Raw genomic sequence first — 20579 nt, forward strand, 5'->3', positions numbered from 1 at the left:
AAAATCGAGAAAAAAGAGATAGTAAAATAGTAGAAAACTAAATTATGGATCAAATTAACTTCCATAAGTAACAAAATGTAATGTCCAGCATAACAGTAAAAATTGCTTCATTTAGTATGTCTTTCCAAGGTCGCCATGTGTTCTGGGGTGGTAAATACTCATACTAATGAATCAGGAACACAAAATATGTGCTGAAATGGTTTGAAAAAAATCTGCAGGAAATGATCGATCTCAGCTTCTGATAATATACGCGTTGCCTCAGCAGGACGACATTTCCCATATCACTGGGTTTCGCAACCAACTACAGACAATGCATACAATTCCACATTTGCAGCCACTTCAGTATCAGAGTCGGTTTCACAACATTTATGAATTCCTTCTTGAAGCCCAGGCTAACCGTCTACCCCAACTGTTTTATCTCTACTAGACTTTTCACCCACTGGACCGCTTGACACTGTGTCACCCAGACTGAAACTTCAGAAATAGTAGCTACACTATCCACAACAGTGTTCTCCAAATTATAATCTTCTGCGGGCTCTTCTGCGATCACTTCCCAGCAGTTCCTCACACCACTAACCATAACTTCATATGTCATGGAACTATGCCATCTCCATAAACTCTTATAGACCTAAAAACATATTTATAAATATAGGTACGGTCCTTCTAACTACTGTATAAGAACCAACTATAAATGAGGTACTAATATACGTATAACATTCAACTGTGTGCATAAACTGTTTTTGTCATGTTACAAATTTTCAGTAATCATCCAACACGTGCACTGTCAGAGGAAATAGTTTGTATTTTCTCAGTAGCTAACATTTTAGAGAAGATTTATGAACAATGTCATCGGCAATGTTCATTCTTCATCAGGAGAAGCATTTCACAGCATCTGATCAGTAAAACTGCATGCAACTAGGAATTGAAATCACGACATGTAAGGATCGGAAGAAAAGTAGCTGAGGTAGTCAGTTCTAAAACCGAGCATGACCATGTTAAGGGAAACAGAGAAAAACGTAAAAAACTACTGTTTCACTTTGTAATGAAATTAGAAATCTATCAAAAATAAACCTTTCCAGGGGCAGATTTGGACTCTGACCACAATCTATTGGTTATGAACTGTAGATTAAAACTGAAGAAACTGCAAAAAGGTGGGAATTTAAGGAGATGGGACATGGATTAGCTGACTAAACCAGAGGTTGTACAGAGTTTCAGGGAGAACGTAAGGGAACAAATGGCAGGAATGGGGGAAAGAAATACAGTAGAAGAAGAATGGGTAGCTTTGAGGGATCAAGTAGTGAAGGCAGCAGAGGATCTAGTAGGTAAAAAGACGAGGGCTAGTAGAAATCCTTAGGTAACAGAAGAAATATTGCATTTAATTGATGAAAGGAGAAAATATGAAAATGCAGTAAATGAAGCAGGCAAAAAGGAATACAAACGTCTCAAAAATGAGATCGACAGGAAGTGCAAAATGGCTAAGCAGGGATGGCTAGAGGATAAATGTAAGGATGTAGAGGCTTATCTCACTAGGGATAAGATAGATACTGCCTACAGGAAAATTAAAGAGACCTTTGGAGATAAGAGAACGACTTGTATGAATATCAAGAGCTCAGATGGAAACCCAGTTCCAAGCAAAGAAGGGAAAGCAGAAAGGTGGAAGGAGTATATAGAGGGTCTATACAAGGGCGATATACTTGAGGACAATATTATGGAAATGGAAGAGGATGTAGATGAAGATGAAATGGGAGATATGATACTGCGTGAAGAGTTTGACAGAGCACTGAAAGACCTGAGTCGAAACAAGGCCCCCGGAGTAGACAACATTCCATTAGAACTATTGACGGCCTTGGGAGAGCCAGTCCTGATAAAACTCTACCATCTGGTGAGCAAGATGTATGAGACAGGCGAAATACCCTCAGACTTCAAGAAGAATATAATAATTCCAATCCCAAAGAAAGCAGGTGTTGACAGGTGTGAAAATTACCGAACTATCGGTTTAATAAGTCATAGCTGCAAAATACTAACGCGAATTCTTTACAGACGAATGGAAAAACTAGTAGAAGCCGACCTCGGGGAAGATCAGTTTGGATTCCGTAGAAATATTGGAACACGTGAGGCAATACTGACCCTACGACTTATCTTAGAAGAAAGATTAAGGAAAGGCAAACCTACGTTTCTAGCATTTGTAGACTTAGAGAAAGCTTTTGACAATGTTGACTGGAATACTCTTTCAAATTCTGAAGGTTGCAGGGGTAAAATACAGGGAGCGAAAGGATATTTACAATTTGTATAGAAACCAAATGGCAGTTATAAGAGTTGAGGGGCATGAAAGGGAAGCAGTGGTTCAGAAGGGAGTGAGACAGGGTTGTAGCCTCTCCCCGATGTTATTCAATCTGTATATTGAGCAAGCAGTGAAGGAAACAAAAGAAAAATTCGGAGTAGATATTAAAATCCATGGAGAACAAATAAAAACTTTGAGGTTCGCCGATGACATTGTAATTCTGTCAGAGACAGCAAAGGACTTGGAAGAGCAGTTGAACGGAATGGATAGTGTCTTGAATGGAGGATATAAGATGAACATCAACAAAAGCAAAACGAGAATAATGGAATGTAGTCGAATTAAGTCTGAGACACTTAAAGTAGTAAAGGAGTTTTGCTATTTGGGGAGCAAAGTAACTGATGATGGTCGAAGTAGAGAGGATATAAAATGTAGATTGGCAATGGCGAGGAAAGCGTTTCTGAAGAAGAGAAATTTGTTAACATTGAGTATAGATTTAAGTGTCAGGAAGTCGTTTCTGAAAGTATTTGTATGGAGTGTAGCCATGTATGGAAGTGAAACATGGACGATAAATAGTTTAGACAAGGAGAGAATACAAGCTTTAGAAATGTGGTGCTACAGAAGAATGCTGAAGATTAGATGGGTAGATCACATAACTAATGAGGAGGTATTGAATAGAATTGGGGAGAAGAGGAGTTTGTGGCACAACTTGACAAGAAGAAGGGACCGGTTGGTAGAACATGTTCTGAGGCATCAAGGGATTACAAATTTAGCATTGGAGGGCAGCGTGGAGGGTAAAAATCGTAGAGGGAGACCAAGAGATGAATACACTAAGCAGATTCAGAAGGATGTAGGTTGCAGTAAGTACTGGGAGATGAAGATGCTTGCACAGGATAGAGTAGCGTGGAGAGCTGCATCAAACCAGTCTCAAGCCTGAAGACCACGACCACAACAACAACAACAACCCTTAAAAGAGCACAATGAACGCTTAAAGCTTTGTAGAGGCCGCTGACGTAACTCACGGCAGTGAAGTGATGTTTGTGTCAGCTGTACAGATCCGGCACAGGAAACTCAGATGATATGGAGATGTGACAGGAAGATAGAAAAGAGCTAAGTGTTTGGTCATTCCCCGGCCAACAATATGATTGAAGTTGCCCTATTTGTTGGTTTATCAGTGCACACCGTTAAAGATGTCTGCCAGTTTTGGTGTATCACTCACGGCCATGTGGCGCAGAGTAAGAACAATGGTCGTAAAAAGAGCCTAACCGAGAGGGACTGGGCACAAGAATCGTCTCTTGTCAGAGACAATAGGTTGCTGCCCCACCAGGAATTGCTGCAGTCCATGAATGCAGGTAGGTCCTTCCCACCCAGTTTCCAGTGGACATTTGGAGCAGGCACATCGAAGCACAACGGCACATCAATCTGCACGGCCTCAGTGGGCAGTGCCTGGCTGGTGACGTATAGTGTCGTCCGACGAGTTCCTATTTTGCCACTATTCGAGGGTTTGAGTGCACTGACAGCTCAATGAAGGTTTCAAACTGCGGTGTTTAAAGAGTGTAGTTTTGGCCAGATGGACAGAGTTGGTTCTGTGTTGGCTTTTTTTTACTTTTGAAAAGGGTAATCGTAGCAAGACTTGGACCCATTCATTCAGGTTAGCATGAACAAGAACAGGCATATTTAGCTCAACATTCACGGTGACTAAGTGTTACACTTTCTTCCACATCTCCACGATGAGTGTGCTGTGGACAGTCCCACCCTCCAAGATGACAACATCCGAGCTCACGCGGCTTCTCGCATACATTCCTAGTCTGACGAACAGTTACGCGCCCTGATGCACCTCGACTGAATCGCCCGCCTGTAATCCCTTTGAAATGTCTGGGAGTATTTGTAACGGCGGCTGGAACACACCAGTCAGCATCCCAATATTTTGATAGCCCTACGGAGATAATAACCAACAAGTGGCTTCAGTTGGATATGGCATACCTGAAAAACTTGGGTACTCTCTTCCTCACCGAACTGAGGCCATTATATGTTTCTTTAACATTTTTGTATTTGGTCGCTTTCTCTCCTGTTTGTTCCGTACAAATTTTGCAATTGATTTTAAACAAAATTCCTGATGAGCTAAAGCCTTGGAACTTTCAGTATACCGCTGGACTGAAGAACGGTGTAATATTAACTTGCTTTGTTGTCTGGTATGTGGCGGATGGTACTTTCTTTACCACTGTCACTTTCTGATGAGCTTTGAACTCTAGACTTTCAGCACAGCTCAGAAGTGGATGAAAATGCAGTATTTACTCGCTTTCTTGTCTAGTGTGTGACGGAGGGTACTTTGTGTACCACTACTTTTTGCCCTTTTCCTGTTACACTTGCGAATGTTTTGTGGTAAGAACGGTTGCTGTTAAGTCCCCGTGTGAGCTCGATTGTCCATAATTTTTACCTTCGAGGTCTTTTAGTGCAATAAACATGGGAGGAAGTAACGTATTGGTTGACTCAGGTGAAGAGAAACAGCAATAATTATGAAATTTGCCCCATCCTTCTGTTGTAATCACATCAAAATGTATGAAATCGATTGAAAAATTTTACACACACAATACGAAACAGCAGAAAAGAATTATTTAAATAATTTTTGTAATGTAACATGTTTTCAGAACGGACTAAAATGTCTAAATTAATTTCTCCTAGCACCATATAGATTCCTAACGCCATGCAGATAGTCCTCAAAATTCGACCTTGTGAATTTTTGATGGCTATGAAAATATTGTAGAATTTAAAACGAAAAACGTGGGGCGCGTGCAATACATAATTGATTAATGAATGGTTCATCTTCTTACTATTATCTATTGCGTGCACCCCACGTTTTTCTACAAGTATTTTAATAGCATAAATTTTCGGAACTATCTGTACGTAGTTAAAAATCTGTATGGGACTAGGAGAAATTATTTTATACTTTTTAGACCGTTTTAAAAATGTGCCACATGAAAAAGAGTTTTATTTAAAAATTGTTATCCCCTAACTTTATTTTACGACACGGGCTCGGATGTGTAATAGAAACAAGTATGTTTTATTCAGTATGGTCATTTTCAAACGACTGTATAACTACAAATTCAATAAAGGTTAACAAAGGCTAAGAGTAAACATCGGTGCTTTGTCCTAGAACAGCATTGGAAAGGTATTAGAGACTACAGCAAAGAAATAGCGTTATACACAATTGTGGATCGAAACAGCGACAGGATGGATTTCATACAAGCTAATCAGTCGTAAACGATGAGATGAGCAACTTGTAAGTCTTTTTACATTATTCAAAGTTGAGAGCTACCAGTCACGTACAGATGATACTAGAAGAATGATTCGAATGGATTATTTGGTTTGATTTCTAACAGTGCCATATAAGCTTTCATGGGACAAGATATGAGTGTTCTTAATACACTACTGGCCATTAAAATTGCTACACTAAGATTAAATGCAGATGATCAACGGATATCCATTGGACAGATATATTATGCTAGAACTGACATGTGATTACATTTTCACGCAATTTGGGTGCATAGATCCTGAGAAATCAGTACCCAGGACAACCATCTCTGGCCGTAATAACGGCCTTGATACGCCTGGGCATTGAGTCAAACAGAGGTTGGATGGCGTCTACAGGTACAGCTGTCCATGCAGCTTCAACACGATACCACAGTTCATCAAGAGTAGTGACTGGCGTATTGTGACGAGCCAGTTGCTCGGCCACCATTGACCAGAGGTTTTCAATTGATGACAGATCTGGAGAATGTTCTGGCCAGGGCACCAGTCGAACATTTTCTGTATCCAGAAAGGCCCGTACAGGACCTGCTACATGCGGTCGTGCATTATCCTGCTGAAATGTAGGGTTTCGCAGAAATCGAATGAAGGGTAGAGCCACGGGTCGTAAACACATCTGAAATGTAACGTCCACTGTTCAATGTGCCGTCAATGCGAACAAGAGGTGACCGAGACGCGTAAACAATGACTCCCCATACCATCACGCCGGGTGATACGCCAGTATGGCGATGACGAATACACGCTTCCAATGTGCGTTCAACGAGATGTCGCCAAACACGGATGCGACCATCATGATGCTGTAAACAGAACCTGGATTCAACCGAAAAAATTACGTTTTGCCATTCGTGCCCCCAGGTTCGTCGTTGAGTACACCATCGCAGGCGCTCCTGTCTGTGATACAGCGTCAAGGGTAACCGCAGCCATGGTCTCCGAGCTGATAGTCCATGCTGCTACAAACGTCGTCGAACTGTTCGTGCGGATGGCTGTTGTCTTGCAAACGTCCCGATCTGTTGATCGAGACGTGGCTGCACGATCCGTTACAGCCATGCGGATAAGATGCCTGTCATCTCGACTGCTAGTGATATGAGGCCCTTGGGATCCAGCACGGTGTTCCGTATTACCCTCCTGAACCCACCGATTTCATATTCTGCTAACAGTCATTGGATCTCGACCAAAGCGAGCAGCAATGTCGCGATACGATAAACCGCAATCGCGATAGGCTACAATCCGACCTTTATCAAAGTCGGAAGCAAAATGGTAAGCATTTCTCCACCTTACACGAGACATCACAACAAAGTTTGACCAGACAACTCCGGTCAACTGCTGTTTGTGTATGAGAAATCGGTTGGACACGTTGTAGGTGTCGCCACCGGCGCCAACCTTGTGTGAATGCTCTGAAAAGCTAAACATTTGCATATCACTGCATCTTCTTCCTGTCAGTTAAATTTCGCGTCTGTAGTACGTCATGTTCGTGGTGTAGCAATTTTAATGGCCAGTAGTGTAGTATTTGTTAAACGAAAGGTGTAATGCATTATTGGTACAAACGAATATTTTGTTTGAAGGTCATATAGTCACGTAGAATATGAAATTTCTGGGGAGAGTTGTCCTGTTTCGCATCATGAGCACTTTTTTTCCCCACAGCGACCAGTAGCTTTCGGTGGGGCCAATCCTGACCCGTCAAACCTGCAGAAGGTGGAAGAGGCGCTGGGCTACCTGGACAAGTTCATCGAGGGCCGCGCATGGGCGGCTGGCGACTACTGCACGCTGGCTGACTTCTCGCTCGCAGTCAGCGTTAGTAATGCCGAGGTAGGTATTCCTATTCGCGCAGCACAGTTTTACACAGGGAGAAACGTGTCGGCATCCGAACGACTGGTCTTTCTCGATCCTGTTGGACAAGAAGCGGGTACAACGCTGACCATTTAATCCGCAATACTAGAAAATGCCAGAAAAGGTAGGAGATAACGATAATTTACTTATTGTGCATACACAAGAGTACGAAGAATATATGGTCAATCTGAAGATGATTCAGTGCAAGCAACAATGGATTCCGACCCCGCTGGGTATCAAGTCCCACTGAGCCTGGATGACGTATGCGAGCACGTCATCCGTGCTGCTGCAAATTCATGGCAAAGTTCATCAGTCGCAACATGTGGTGGGTGTTGGAGTCCAATCTCTTGACCATTCACGAGCAGATCAACAGGTGAGAGATCTGGGGAACGTGTTGGCAAGGACAACACTCTAACACCCTCTCTATCGACGTAGGTCTGAACAAAACGGATAGCAAACAGCCTTGCGTTATCTTGTTGGAAGATAACGTCATGGAGACCTTGAAGATAGAGCTGAGTCATACACCTTAAGTGCGTCAAACATGCGGCTGCTGTCGAAATTACAGGCGATATGAATCAAAATTCTTTACAGAGGAACCGAAAACTGGTAGAAACCGATCTCAGGGAAGATCAGTCTAGATTCTGGAGAAACGTAGGAACGCGTGAGGCAATGTTGAACCTAAGATTTATCTTAGAAGCAGTTAAGTAAGGCAAACCTATGTTTATAGCATCTGTAGACTTAGAGAAAGCTTCTGACAATATTGACTGGATTACACTCTCTCAATTTCTGACGGCCGCAGAGGCAGAATACAGGGAGCCAAAGGCTGTTTACAACTTGTGCAGAAACCAGAAGTCAGTTATATGAGTCAATGAGCATTAAAAGGAAGCACTGGTTGAGAAGGGAGTGAGACAGGATTTTAGCTTATCCCTGATGTTATTCGATCTGTGCACTGAGCAAGCAGTCAGATGTTATTCAATCTGTACATTGAGCATGCAGTAAAGAAAACCAAAGAAATTTTTGGAGAAGGAATTAGAGTCCAGGAAGAAGAGACAAAAACTTTTAGGTCTGCTGATGACATTCTAATTCTGTCAGAGACAGCAAACGACTTGGACGAGCAGTTGAACGGAATAGCCAGTATCTTGAAAGTAGGATACCAACAAAAGCAAAACAAGGATAGTGGAATGTAGTAGAACAAAACCAGGCGTTGTTGAGAGAATTAAATTAAGAAACAATTCACTTATAGTAGTAGATGAGTTTTGTTAACTTATGATGACCGAAGTAGAGAAGATATGAAATGTACACTGGCAATGGCAAGAAAAGCGATTCTGAAGTAAAGTAATTTGTTAACAGCGAATATAGTTTAAAGTGCTGGAAAGCCTTTTCTGAAAATATTCGTATAGAGTGTGGTCATATATTGTAGTGAAACGTGAACCATCACTTAGCTAATGAGGAGGCACTGAAAGGAATTGCGGAGAAAAGAAATTTGTGGCACAACCTGACTAGAAGAAGGGCTCGGTTGATAGGACACATTCTAATACATCAAAGGATCACCGATTTACTATTGGAAGGAAGTGTATGTATGGCGGGATGGGAGGTAAAAATTGTAGAGGGAGACCAAAAGATGAATACAGTAAGCAGACTCAGAAGATGAAAGTTGCAGTAGCTATTCGGAGACGAAGAAACCTGCACAGGATAGCGTAGCATGGAGAGCTGCATCAAACCAGTCTTCGGACTGAAGACCGCAACAACAACAACAATAGCGAGGAAGCAAAGATGATCGCTTTGCGTACTGAATGGCACCCCATCGTGTTGTATTCCCAGTGTCACCTTATACCATCACAGCAGGTGCTGGGCAAGTATGAGGATGATGACTGTATCCGGTGCTGTTGGGCGCACTAATATCGGCGCACCTCTGTCGGATGCGCATCAGTGGAGGCCTCTGTGGTTACCGTTCTGACGTTTCGTGGTTTCAAGACATCCTTGTATCCACAAGGACGTGTCTTTCCGTGGTTAATCCGTTCACTTATTCAAGGTGTGCGACGTGGCTGTACGATCTAGCACGGGAGAGCAAACAAAATGCCTGTCTTCTCGGGCGCTTGTAGCATGTGGCAGCTGAGATCTTGTATGTCGTGGACTATGGTGCTCCTGAACCCATCGATTCCATATCCGTATGACTAAAGCGAGCAGCAGTACCAAAGAACAATTACCGAGAGTCTTGATAGACCACGATCTTGCAGCTATCGAATTCCAGCACTTGCTGGTAGCCATTTTTCCTTCTTACATGAGACATAATCCTATCTCCTCAGAAAGAAACAACATTATAATGCGATTTATGGATGAGAATGAACAGAATGTAGATGTCGTTGCGTTAAAATGCTAATTATTTGCAAATCGGAGCTGGTACTCACACTTTTTGTTGCCTGTCGCCATTATGGTTCTGCAATTTTAATGACCAACAGTGTATTTAGCCGTGCTCCACAGTCGTGTATGAACGATGCTGCCGCGTAAAGAGGCGGTCGCGCATTTGAGTCCTGCCTCGAATATTGGTGTGGGCTATAAATGTGGCACTACGCTTTGCATCCCGCAGTACAGAATACAGAGAATACCCACTGTAAGCTAAACACATACGTATATCCTCGTGGGAGTAGTTAATGTCTTTTCTCTGACGTTCCTAGTGATATCTTCTTTTATTTCAGAGGTTTGCAGGTGTAATCAGTCCAATGAAATGTTCCATGTGACGGCTAGTGTCAACTAAAACATTGTATGGGTTCTCAATGTAAACAAAATATTTTCTGATTTGTAATCTAAACGTCCAATCGATGAAGTAACATCAAAGCTGTCTGGCGCAAATAATCCGTTCTATGACGTTTACATTCAGTGGTACAAAAATAAACAAAAAATAGTGTTTTAGCAGTTATTCCGTACAGGTAACTTGCAGAACTGGCCTGTCTTCACGATGCCGTCACACAGATGTTACGATAGTCGAAGAAAGGATCGTTATAACTTAACGTCTCGTCGAAGTCGAGGCCATTGACAGAGTCTGAGTAGAAAAAAAAGTACGGAAAAGGTATCGCCGTATCGGCAGTGCCCTTAATGAAAGAATTATCCTGAACTTTCTGCATATGATTCAGAGAAACTACATGGAAGTTAAATCTGGATGGATGGACGGTGTTTTAGCTCCTCTACTCAAAAAGACAAATTTATCACCGTTTCACATTCTTCTGCTCCACTACCGGTTTCGCACGCAGTCTGAATGTACCAGGCAAATGAACACTGCGAAGGGGTTCACAAAACACAGCATATTGGAGAATCATGAAGCATAAGCGTAATCCGATGGTATTATTAATTGTGTACGAGAATCAGTCTGACATGTGGTTCGGAACGCTTGTGGATTCTCCCCTACTGACACAAGAGCATTACCTAGTAATAGTTTCGCCAGAACAATTCTGATTGGAAATAACAAAAGGAAAAGTAAACAAACATTGATTGAATTTTCACATTCTGAGAAATTAGAAGAAACGATCCGTTTTACTTGGTAAAATCTTTCTAAAGGCAACATCGCGTAAGTATTTCTTTATCTACAAACAACCTGCTTCGACAGACTTCTCTGTCATCTTCAGGTCTTCAAAAATTTACTTTACAAAATGTGCTTAGTTTGAGATGGACCTCACGTCAAATTTTCTTGCAGACGTGAGGTTCACGTCAAAACTAACAACCTGTCGAAACAGGTTGTTTGTTAATAAAGAAATATTTATGCGACCTTGGCTTTAGACAACTTTTTAATAACAAATATTGCCGTGTGTCAACAGGCGTTCATCTCGTTTGGCACACTCTTCCCTATTCTTCTCTTCTCCTCCCTTCATGGATTGGGTGATCTCAACTGTTCTGGTCAACAAGGCCGAGCCACCTCATCCCCTTTGTCTTGTCCGTCTAGGCTTCTACTGAAAAATTTGCTATGAAAGTCTATTTTCATGCATTCTATCTACGTGTTCCCACAGTCGGTTTCTGTTTAAATCTGATTTCTCGTAATGAATCAACTTGTAGTTGATTTCTAATATCTCCATTTCTGAAGCGATCTTCTCTGGTGAACCCTTTATCACCGAGAAGAAATCTCATTTCCGCAGCCTGGATCCTGTCCATATGCTTTTGCGTGGGTACCGTTATTTGAAATCCATAGGTACTCCCATTAATTTGTAAAACGTCACCTGTATCCATTTTGTGGCCTTCTTCTAATTCTTCCAAAAACTGCGTTAAGTTTTAGGATCTGGTTATCAATTTCACTGTCGAAATTTCGTCTTGTGTCACAGACCACATACTGAAAATTGGCTACTTACTCCAGTAGCACACGGTTTATTATAATTTTAGTTCTTACACTCGATTTTCCCTAGAATGTCATAACCTTTGTTTTATTAGTGGATATGTTCATGTTATATTTAGGTGATAAACGGCCCTTTGAAAGTTATCTTCATTTTCTCGAATTATTGTATGCTCATCTGGGTATAGTAGAGTATTAAAACGCTTCTCACTGTTGTCCTTTAGGCTGAAGATAATATTGTTCCCAAGCCCTTACTATGTGATCTATGTGTATGTTGAATAGAGCTGGAGGTTGGCCACATCCTTGCCGTACTCTCCTTGTCGTTAATATCTTAGACAAGTTATCTCCATCTTCAATCATAATTTTTATCTCTTTGTAAAGAGCTATCACAGATTTAATTAGACGAGTTCGGAAGCCTCTTTTTTTTCGTGTCTTCTCCAGAATTTAATGTAGCAACCCTGATGTGGCGGAGAACACTTGCTTACTCTGGGAAATTTTCTCTATCCATTTTGTCATAATTCGGCTGAAAACTGTTGAGGCCTATCTTCACACTCTCTCACTGGAACAGAAGATTCATGTGGTTATCAAAACAAAAATACTGCATCGCACGTTATTAAACGCGTGCTGCTAAAAAGGGCAGAGTGCTAGTACAGAGTTCAGCCACTAACGAATGTTCAGTCCAACGAATAATTTGTTACGAGCAACAATCATTATTGTGTAGACACCTTTTAGCTGTAATTTCCTTTCTTTCAGAACTCTAATTCTGATGGATTAGCAGGGAGAAATGTGTGCAGCCCGGGTACAGCATTCACCAAGCAACCTAATGTTAGTATTCGCACTGTAATAATGCGCGTCCGTCGATAACCTACTTTCCGAACCACAAGGGATGTTTTAGTGGGTCGTATGCACCTCCTGAGGACGACTACAGCAGTCTGCTGATCTGAGTGCTCACCAGTATGTCGTCCTGTGAGCTGATAACCGTCTGATCCAAAGGTCTGGTCCTTTTAATTACACGAACTATAGGAATTGGATAATGATGATTCGAAATATAAGGGCGACCAAAATGTTTCGGTTCGAAGGCTGTATAGTCCATAATCAGTACACCAGTCAGGCAAATCGCTGCGAGCATTGAGGCAGTCATCCCACCGACGCACCAGACTGAAGACACTCGTTTGGTTCAAAATGGTTCAAATGGCTCTGAGCAATCTGGGACTTAACATCTGAGGTCATCAGTCCCCTAGAACTTAGAACTACTTAAACCTAACTAACCTAAGGACATCACACACATCCATGCCCGAGGCAGGATTCGAACCTGCGACCGCAGCGGTCGCGCGGTTCCAGACTGAAGCGCCTAGAACCGCTCTGCCCCAGCGACCGGCACTCGTTTGGTTAAACACAGTGTGCTGCTGAGTGACTAAGTCTGTAACTGTCTGCTGCATATCCTCGTCCGACACCAGTCGTCGATCCTTCAACCTTTCAAGGCCTTTTCTAAGGGACCGAAGCCATGAAAGTCACATGAAAAGGGAGGGGTCAATGCTATAGGGCGGGTGCTCGAGGGTCTCCCAGGGGAGTTGGCGTAACTTCTGAATTACGACATTTGTGACATGGAGAAGTGTGTTATCGTGAAGCAGCAAGGAACTTGCTACTCCATTCCACAACAGTGTTTTTCGGCAGACATGCTGGCCCATACACATTTTTCATTCTCTGACAGATGTCTACCAGTGATTGTCCTTCTTCAGTCAAGAAAAGAATAACAGCCCTTGGACCTGTTTGGACGCATTTGGTAATAATGTCGCCACAGTGCGTGTTTACGCCTTGTCTACGTTCCGTTGCTTATATGCCCGCAGCCGAGTCGCGCTAAGTTGTATACACGCTGTAACAAGGCATTCAAATCGAAACTTTTTGTTTGCCCTTTATAATATACTCATCATGCTGACATGACGTATCTTACTGAATTCTAATTGTAGAACGCTTGCGCGCCACCACACAATTGCTGTCGAAGTTCGGCAAAAGGTGAAGGTGTTCACGCACTTATCGTAGTTCATCCCTTTTACAAAATATACACAACTCAAAAAATTTAAACTAGTAGAATGCTTGTTTCACAGCGATGAGTCCTGTCTGTTGCTACTACTATTGGTGAGAGCTTGATACAGAGAGCTCTTATCCATAATAAGAACATCTCTTATGCAAGTCTTTGGTGCCTCTCATATTTACAAGTCGGACAAGTACCGACTATCTGACGTTGACCTCCGCTCCCCAGTCGTGCCGTCTGCTGCATGATTCAGCGCTACTGGCTGAGATGCCGCTAGCATCTCCGCGTATCAGTGCTGCTTGGATCAAAATAACTTTGCTCAGAGTCTGCAAATCATGTACAGACCAAAATAAGTCTTTCTTCACTGTGACATGCTCAGTTTTTAGCTGCTGTCATCCTACATACAGCACAATGACAGAATAAAATCACAATCTTTATATCAGACATCCGCTTACATACCACACTAACCTAATGCCCCCTCTGCCTCAGCAACACGCTTTCCCTGATCTGCTGAGTAATGCGTCATTAGAAAGGCATATGTGACGCAGTCATTGAGTATGGTAGTAAATAACATTTCATACTTCCAAAGCGTACTGAGTTAATGGCAGATCCAAAGTGGTTCCAGACCTGGTCGTACACAAATGGTAAAGGTCAGAGACGATCATTACCTCTTATTCACAACTAATGTAGATAGGTCAGATAGAGCAACTCAACTGCTACAAGGGTTGAAAGAAGCAAGAATGTCATTCGAACTGCTAGTCTTGCTGAAGGTAAACTTTCTGCTCATAGGCTTGTGGTCCATATCTCAGTATAGATACAACAGCAGAAATTTGATTAGGAATACGGAAAAGAGCTGTGTTTTGTTCTCTGATGTACTGTTGAGCCTGAAACCAACGCGTTGGCTTGCGGCAAGAGAGCACTGGACGAAATTTCCATTGTTTCGGAGCAAAAGTTAGCGTTGTGCTGGCAGTGTCTTTGGACAGGGATACGTGGCTCCTATCCTTCGAACCTCCACGATAACCATGGCGGTTCTTTATGGATCAAAGATTTAGGGGCAAAACGCTAAGATAATTTGCTATTCAGTAAGTGTGTGACATTCTTTTTCATTCCCTTTTGGCGAGCAACAGCGGTTAAAGCAAATGCAATTCAAGTGATACAGGACACGTTATTAGGTGAATGTATGTTGGAATGTCAAGGCAGGCGTGTATCTTGGATTTTAAGCCCATTAAACATGTACAGAATGAGCCTGGAAGACGATCTGAAAATGGGTCAAGATATTCCACGATGGTGTAGAGAATGTACCATTACCGTTGATCAGAGAAACAGAATGTAGACTCTGGTACTGAAACGTGATCTACTCCTCCGAAATAACATCAAAAGAGCCACCCAGAAACGATAAATCTAAACAGTGTCATATGGCTTCACCCTTTCACCAATAGAGAGTTTGGTACTGACCGTGGGATGTTAACGTGCAATCTTGCTGTCGGGGAATGCATTCCAATGTCTCTCCACATCTTGTGGGTAAATTTCTTCCACCGTCGGTGTTAGAACCAGGTACTCCTGCGGCGAACGCCACCACCCTAGCGATGAGAGTTACGGATACGGTGCGGACTCGTCAGGTCTGGCCGCATACCAGCCTCAGCGCAGAGTTTTATCTGATGCGGGCAGCCGTCACGAAGCCGAGTCACGATTGTAATAAAAGTTTCCGCGTCTGCAGCCAAATCTTCCAAGCTCCATCGAACGTGAGTAACCCTTAACGGGGTAAGCGGTGACTCAAAGGTATTAAATTATGAAACTTCTGTATTTTTTGCTGCAGACATGTACTTGCCACTGTAGTACCCAAAAATTATAAAATGGCATCATGATTAACAAAAAAATAGAAATTTCTCAGTTTTAAAAACAAACTACTTTTCAACTTGTGTATTACAGTAGTAGAAAACGTGCTGCAGGTATAAAGGACTTTTACAAGGGCAAATAATTCAAACTTCACTTTGTTCTACAAAATTGTTCCACGAACACTATTACAGTCCGTTATCTCGATTCGTCACACAGATGAGAAATTGCGAAACTAAGGCTGCCATACGTGATCAAGTTAAATGCTATTCGCGCTACGTTCCAGAACTGGTTTCTATGACAAAAACCTGATAAAACAGGGAAAGAAATGCCACTGTGTGCCCATTGACCTATGTGGTCTGTTAATCAGATACAGCATCATGAACGAAATACAGCCATTTACCTGTTGTCGCTGCTTGTGAGACGCTGTTTGTCTGTAGACGCTCCACATCCCCACTTACTTTACACACACACACACACACACACACACACACACACACACACACACACACACACACACACATACATACACTTTTGTGATACACAATACGTTAAATTATTTACTGTAGCTTAGTTACACGGAATGAAACTTCCAAACCTGTGAGAGTTATGATGACTTTTATAGAATCTGATCCACAAAGAATAGAAATAATTCCAGTGACACATCGCAGTGACTAATGCCAGTTTCGAATCTGCCGACTGGTGGAATGTCCTGCCACATCTCATAGTTTCAGAGAAACACTATGCCTGGTCGCTGACAGAGACAGCCCTTCTTCTACGTAGCTCAGTTCAAAGGAATGAAATGTCATATGACGTAGGACCACATGTGTCACTTTTGTTTCAGTTTTGGGACGTATTTTACATTGAAAAAAGTAATCAGAAACAGGAAGCACAATGCGAAACTGGTAAAGGTTTGATTTAATTTAATTGACCTACTCTGTCCCATATTATTCGCAATAACTCTGCTGTTGTCTCGTTAGTTATGGTTATCGGGATAAAGGGACTAATGACCACTTTTGAGTTCATTATACACACTATTTACCACAAATTTGGCTTTAGTTGCTGTATGTTAATATTCATTCATTGATTTATTCATCACGTTCAGTATATGCCGTCAAAAACAGGAACCTTCAGAGCTGTGCAACAAGTAAAAGCAAGCATTAACCAAAGACAAATAACTCATAGAAACTTAGTCCGCCCGCAATATTTACATCATCTGTACTGCGTAATGCTAACCATACGTTTACCAGAACCAAGTAAATTAGAAAGAGCGCTTCTACAATATACACTGAGGTGACAAAAATCATGGGATGCCACAGATATCATGTCGGACCTCCTTTTCCCCGGCATAGTGCAGCAACTTGACGTGGCATGGTTTAACATTATAATGTTCGGATAATAAGTTGCCAGTCTCTTTAATCTAAGAATAGATGATCAATGCAGCTAGTCGCTATCTCTGTGTAATGTCTTGTCTGTATAGACGTGTATCTGTTGCCTTTAAGATCCCTTCGCCTACACACATAAGTCTATACAGTAAAGTAAGGCCCTCCCAGTTCTTGGCTGATCCGTGTTAAGACAGGCGAAAAATTAGACTAATGGAGGATTATTAGTATTATCTCTATTTTCATTCGCTCTCTCTCTTTCTCTCCTTTATCTATGTACAGTTTTTAATATAAGATTTCATTACGTGATATAGTGATAAAAAGAATCAGCCAAATAGAATCTTTGGTGGAGTCATTCGTCGTGGTAATCAGCGGCTGGCTTGCTGTAAGAGATCTTTATATTTATTATTACTGTTAAACACTGCAGTCAGTCGGGGGAATCGATCGTTTGGACAATTTATTCCTTTTACGAAAGATTGCGAATTCCAGATGTGCACGAAGCCTTTTTGGACGATTTAACACAGACTCGGTGATTGCAGGCTCCCTTCGACACAGCTGAAACTTCCCCACTAATTACAGGGCCAACGTGATCAACAAATGATTCAGAAAAAAATTCATTCGTTCATTCACGCCAGAACAAAAAAGTCACAAACCTTATTAATGGCGGAAATCGTGTATTAAATCCATGTCCATTACATGTCCAGATCTCCGGTGATTCCACGCCTTACTTATTTTCCTTTTACAATCTCTTTCTCTTCAAAACAAACCGCTAGCGGCACAAATGTTAATTGGCTCGCTTTAGCGAGAAGAAAAGCAGAATATGTATCTCTCATAAACACGTCAATCCCTCAACAGATACTCCAGAAGCTGTCCTAGTTACCACTCTAACAACCATGGAGAATGCATATATGTATCTCTGTTATTTCAAACAATAAATACACTAGAAAATACTTTCGTGTCGACGAGTTGTCGCCGCATATATTACGAGAAAATCAGATCGGATAACTTTTCCAAAGTGAATGAATGTGGATGGTTTGATTGAAAATGATTAATTGGTGCGTGGAAGAAGGTATTTGCTGTGGGGACATTACAATGCCCCTCACAGCGAGCGAAGTTTGTGAGCCTAATTTTGATTTACCGAACACACTTCGTGAGCTATCTATTAGTGTGGGTAACCCGGAAGTGATGAGTGTCAGTCCTCCGACTGAAAAAAAATGTATAAAACAGACGAAGAAAAGAAATATTGAAAACAGAAGAAATGAAGAGACAGGTACCGCGGCTGTATTGCTTTTACGTGCATCAAGGTGTTATGTCTTCTGTGCACAACCGAGGAAGATGATCTTTCATGAAACTATTATCAGGGTCTACCCATTCGGGAACTTTCTTAAGCAGGGAAACCTTGGAAAATCTCTTAAGCCTAGACCCCCAGCCTACCGTAGGTAGAAGATAGGAAAGCCTACAGAAGAGAAAAAATAATTTTGAAATTGATCTCTAAAGGAAAGATAGGGATAGATTTATATAACGATTTGGAGAAGAGTGATGTGTGCCTCTAGCTAAAAAAAAATTTGCAATCAATAACTCAAGGGGTTTTTTTTTTTTTTTTTTTTTTTTTTTTTTTTTTTTTTTTTTTTTTTTTTTACAATCTTGTTCCCAGGACAATATCTTACGGTGCTGAAACTCCCCCGGATCTTGCATGTCCCCGACATCCAAATTTGTAGTCGGTCTTCTACGCGGCCCACAATGGGAAGAGTAGAAGAGACAGGGCTACCAGATTTTACATGCAACATTCATTCCAAAAGAATTAGCAATGACCGAAAGGGAAACTCTTCCTGTAAAACAACTGGTTAGGTTGCACCGTCCAAGATTCTCCTTTTTGAAAACAAAATCCCTATGGCTTCATGCATCCTTTTTCTTACGATGTACTGCAAGGAATTTGCTGTTGCCGAAAACATCATAATATGTACTCTAGTTTGAATTTTCTTTTGGCCTTCGCATATCACTTAATCACCACTTGTGCTTATAAGTCCAAAAATTCTGACTTATTTTCTGTCAATGATTTACTCTTCGTAATTTAAAGGATTCATGCAACTTGCAGTAGATTTTGGATTCAAATCATCGAATAATGGGAAGTGTGGTTCATTTTATACAAAGACATAATCCATCATTTCCTTGAAAAGTCATATCATTTATCTATACTCATAAAAATTTTATCCTAAATAGATATGTTTCTCCGCTTGATTGCTGTAATGTAAAAGTTATTAATGGTGAGGAATGTGGATTCACTTCTTTCATTTATTCTCTGATTCATCCGGCATTCATACATGCACATATATGGAAATGGATTTTCAAACAAAATTCCAAAGTGAACAAGACCCATTAAATAACTACTAATTCTATGAATATTAACTTCTTTTGACATTCAACAAAAAATAAAGAACTCTTAACCTCTAATTATGACACTTTTTTGAAGTTGAACATCAATCAATTTCCCCTCGCGTTTGATGCGAGTCTCTTACAAAGCATATCTATGTCGTCTATATCGATTCTAACTCTCTCGCCGACGTCAACTGTTTTGCGTGGGAAATTATCTTTGCGGCGTTAACCGCCACTCATGATTCACTGCCTAAACGCATCACTTCACACGTTTACACGTCTAAGCGTGCACTTGAAATTATATATGAACATTCACTGGGAGCCTCTTTTGATTTTGCAGCGTCATTTTCGGGAAATATTTCTTTATTTCTTGAAGGTCATTCAGATCCTTTATAATTCTTGATGGCATTAGCAATGCTAAAGTTCTATGTTTACCCAAACACAGGTGAAGCCTATCTCCACTATCTTCTTTGCAGCACTCGACAGTTATAGTTATTCACTATTTCTACAATCTGTGTCACTGATTAATTATTTCAGTTTAAAGTTTTCTAACACTAAACACACACAATTTGTTGGTATGTTTTTACGAGCGTTCATCTCTGTCACTCGCAACACCATTCATCCCTATCTTCTAATCTTCATTAAATTTTTTCAAGTCGTTATGGTAAAATAACCCTTTAATTTTGTTAGATCCAGGGTATGCCAACAGATAAGCCCCAGGGTTCGGAATTTGTAGAATGATGTATGGGCCAGTATATAATAACTCCCATTTCTTTATACTCTTCTTCATTAAGGATGATTTGGTATGTCTTTTGACTAGTACCTTCTCTCCGACGTGGTACTCCTGTACCCTCTTGATTAATTTGTCATATTGTTGTTTTCTCTGATCAGCCTTTTGCGTCATATTTATGATGGCTTGTCTTATTTTTTTCTTCCCAAGGCATCTCAGTTTCCTGAGTTTTGGGGCATGTTCAGTCCAGAAGTTTTCTTCTTTTACCTCGAACATCAATTCATGAGGTGTATAACCAGTGGAAGAGTAGGGCATGTTGTTGTATATCTGCTCAAATTCTTCCACATAATTTGCCCACGCAGTCTGCTTATTATGGCAATAGGTCCTCATAAAGCGATTGAACTCTCTAAAAATTCTCTCAACCAAATTGCCTTATGGGTGGTAAAATGTTGTTAGTATGTGTTTCACACCGACTTGAGACAAAGCCTGTTTCCATGGGAGTC

At 41.3% G+C, this 20579-nt stretch overlaps 1 protein-coding gene across 1 annotated transcript in view; it reads left to right on the forward strand.

Annotated features, from left to right (window-relative positions):
• The window catches only part of LOC124777328 (glutathione S-transferase D7-like), a 95195-nt gene that overhangs the window by 46928 nt on the left and 27688 nt on the right, over positions 1–20579 (forward strand). Inside the window, exon 5 of the mRNA XM_047252687.1 lies at positions 7226–7390. Within this exon, the coding sequence (XP_047108643.1) occupies positions 7226–7390 (165 nt within the window). The remainder of the gene's footprint in view (positions 1–7225; positions 7391–20579) is intronic.

The sequence above is a fragment of the Schistocerca piceifrons genome, chromosome 2 (assembly GCF_021461385.2).
Source record: "Schistocerca piceifrons isolate TAMUIC-IGC-003096 chromosome 2, iqSchPice1.1, whole genome shotgun sequence".
NCBI lineage: Eukaryota > Metazoa > Arthropoda > Insecta > Orthoptera > Acrididae > Schistocerca > Schistocerca piceifrons.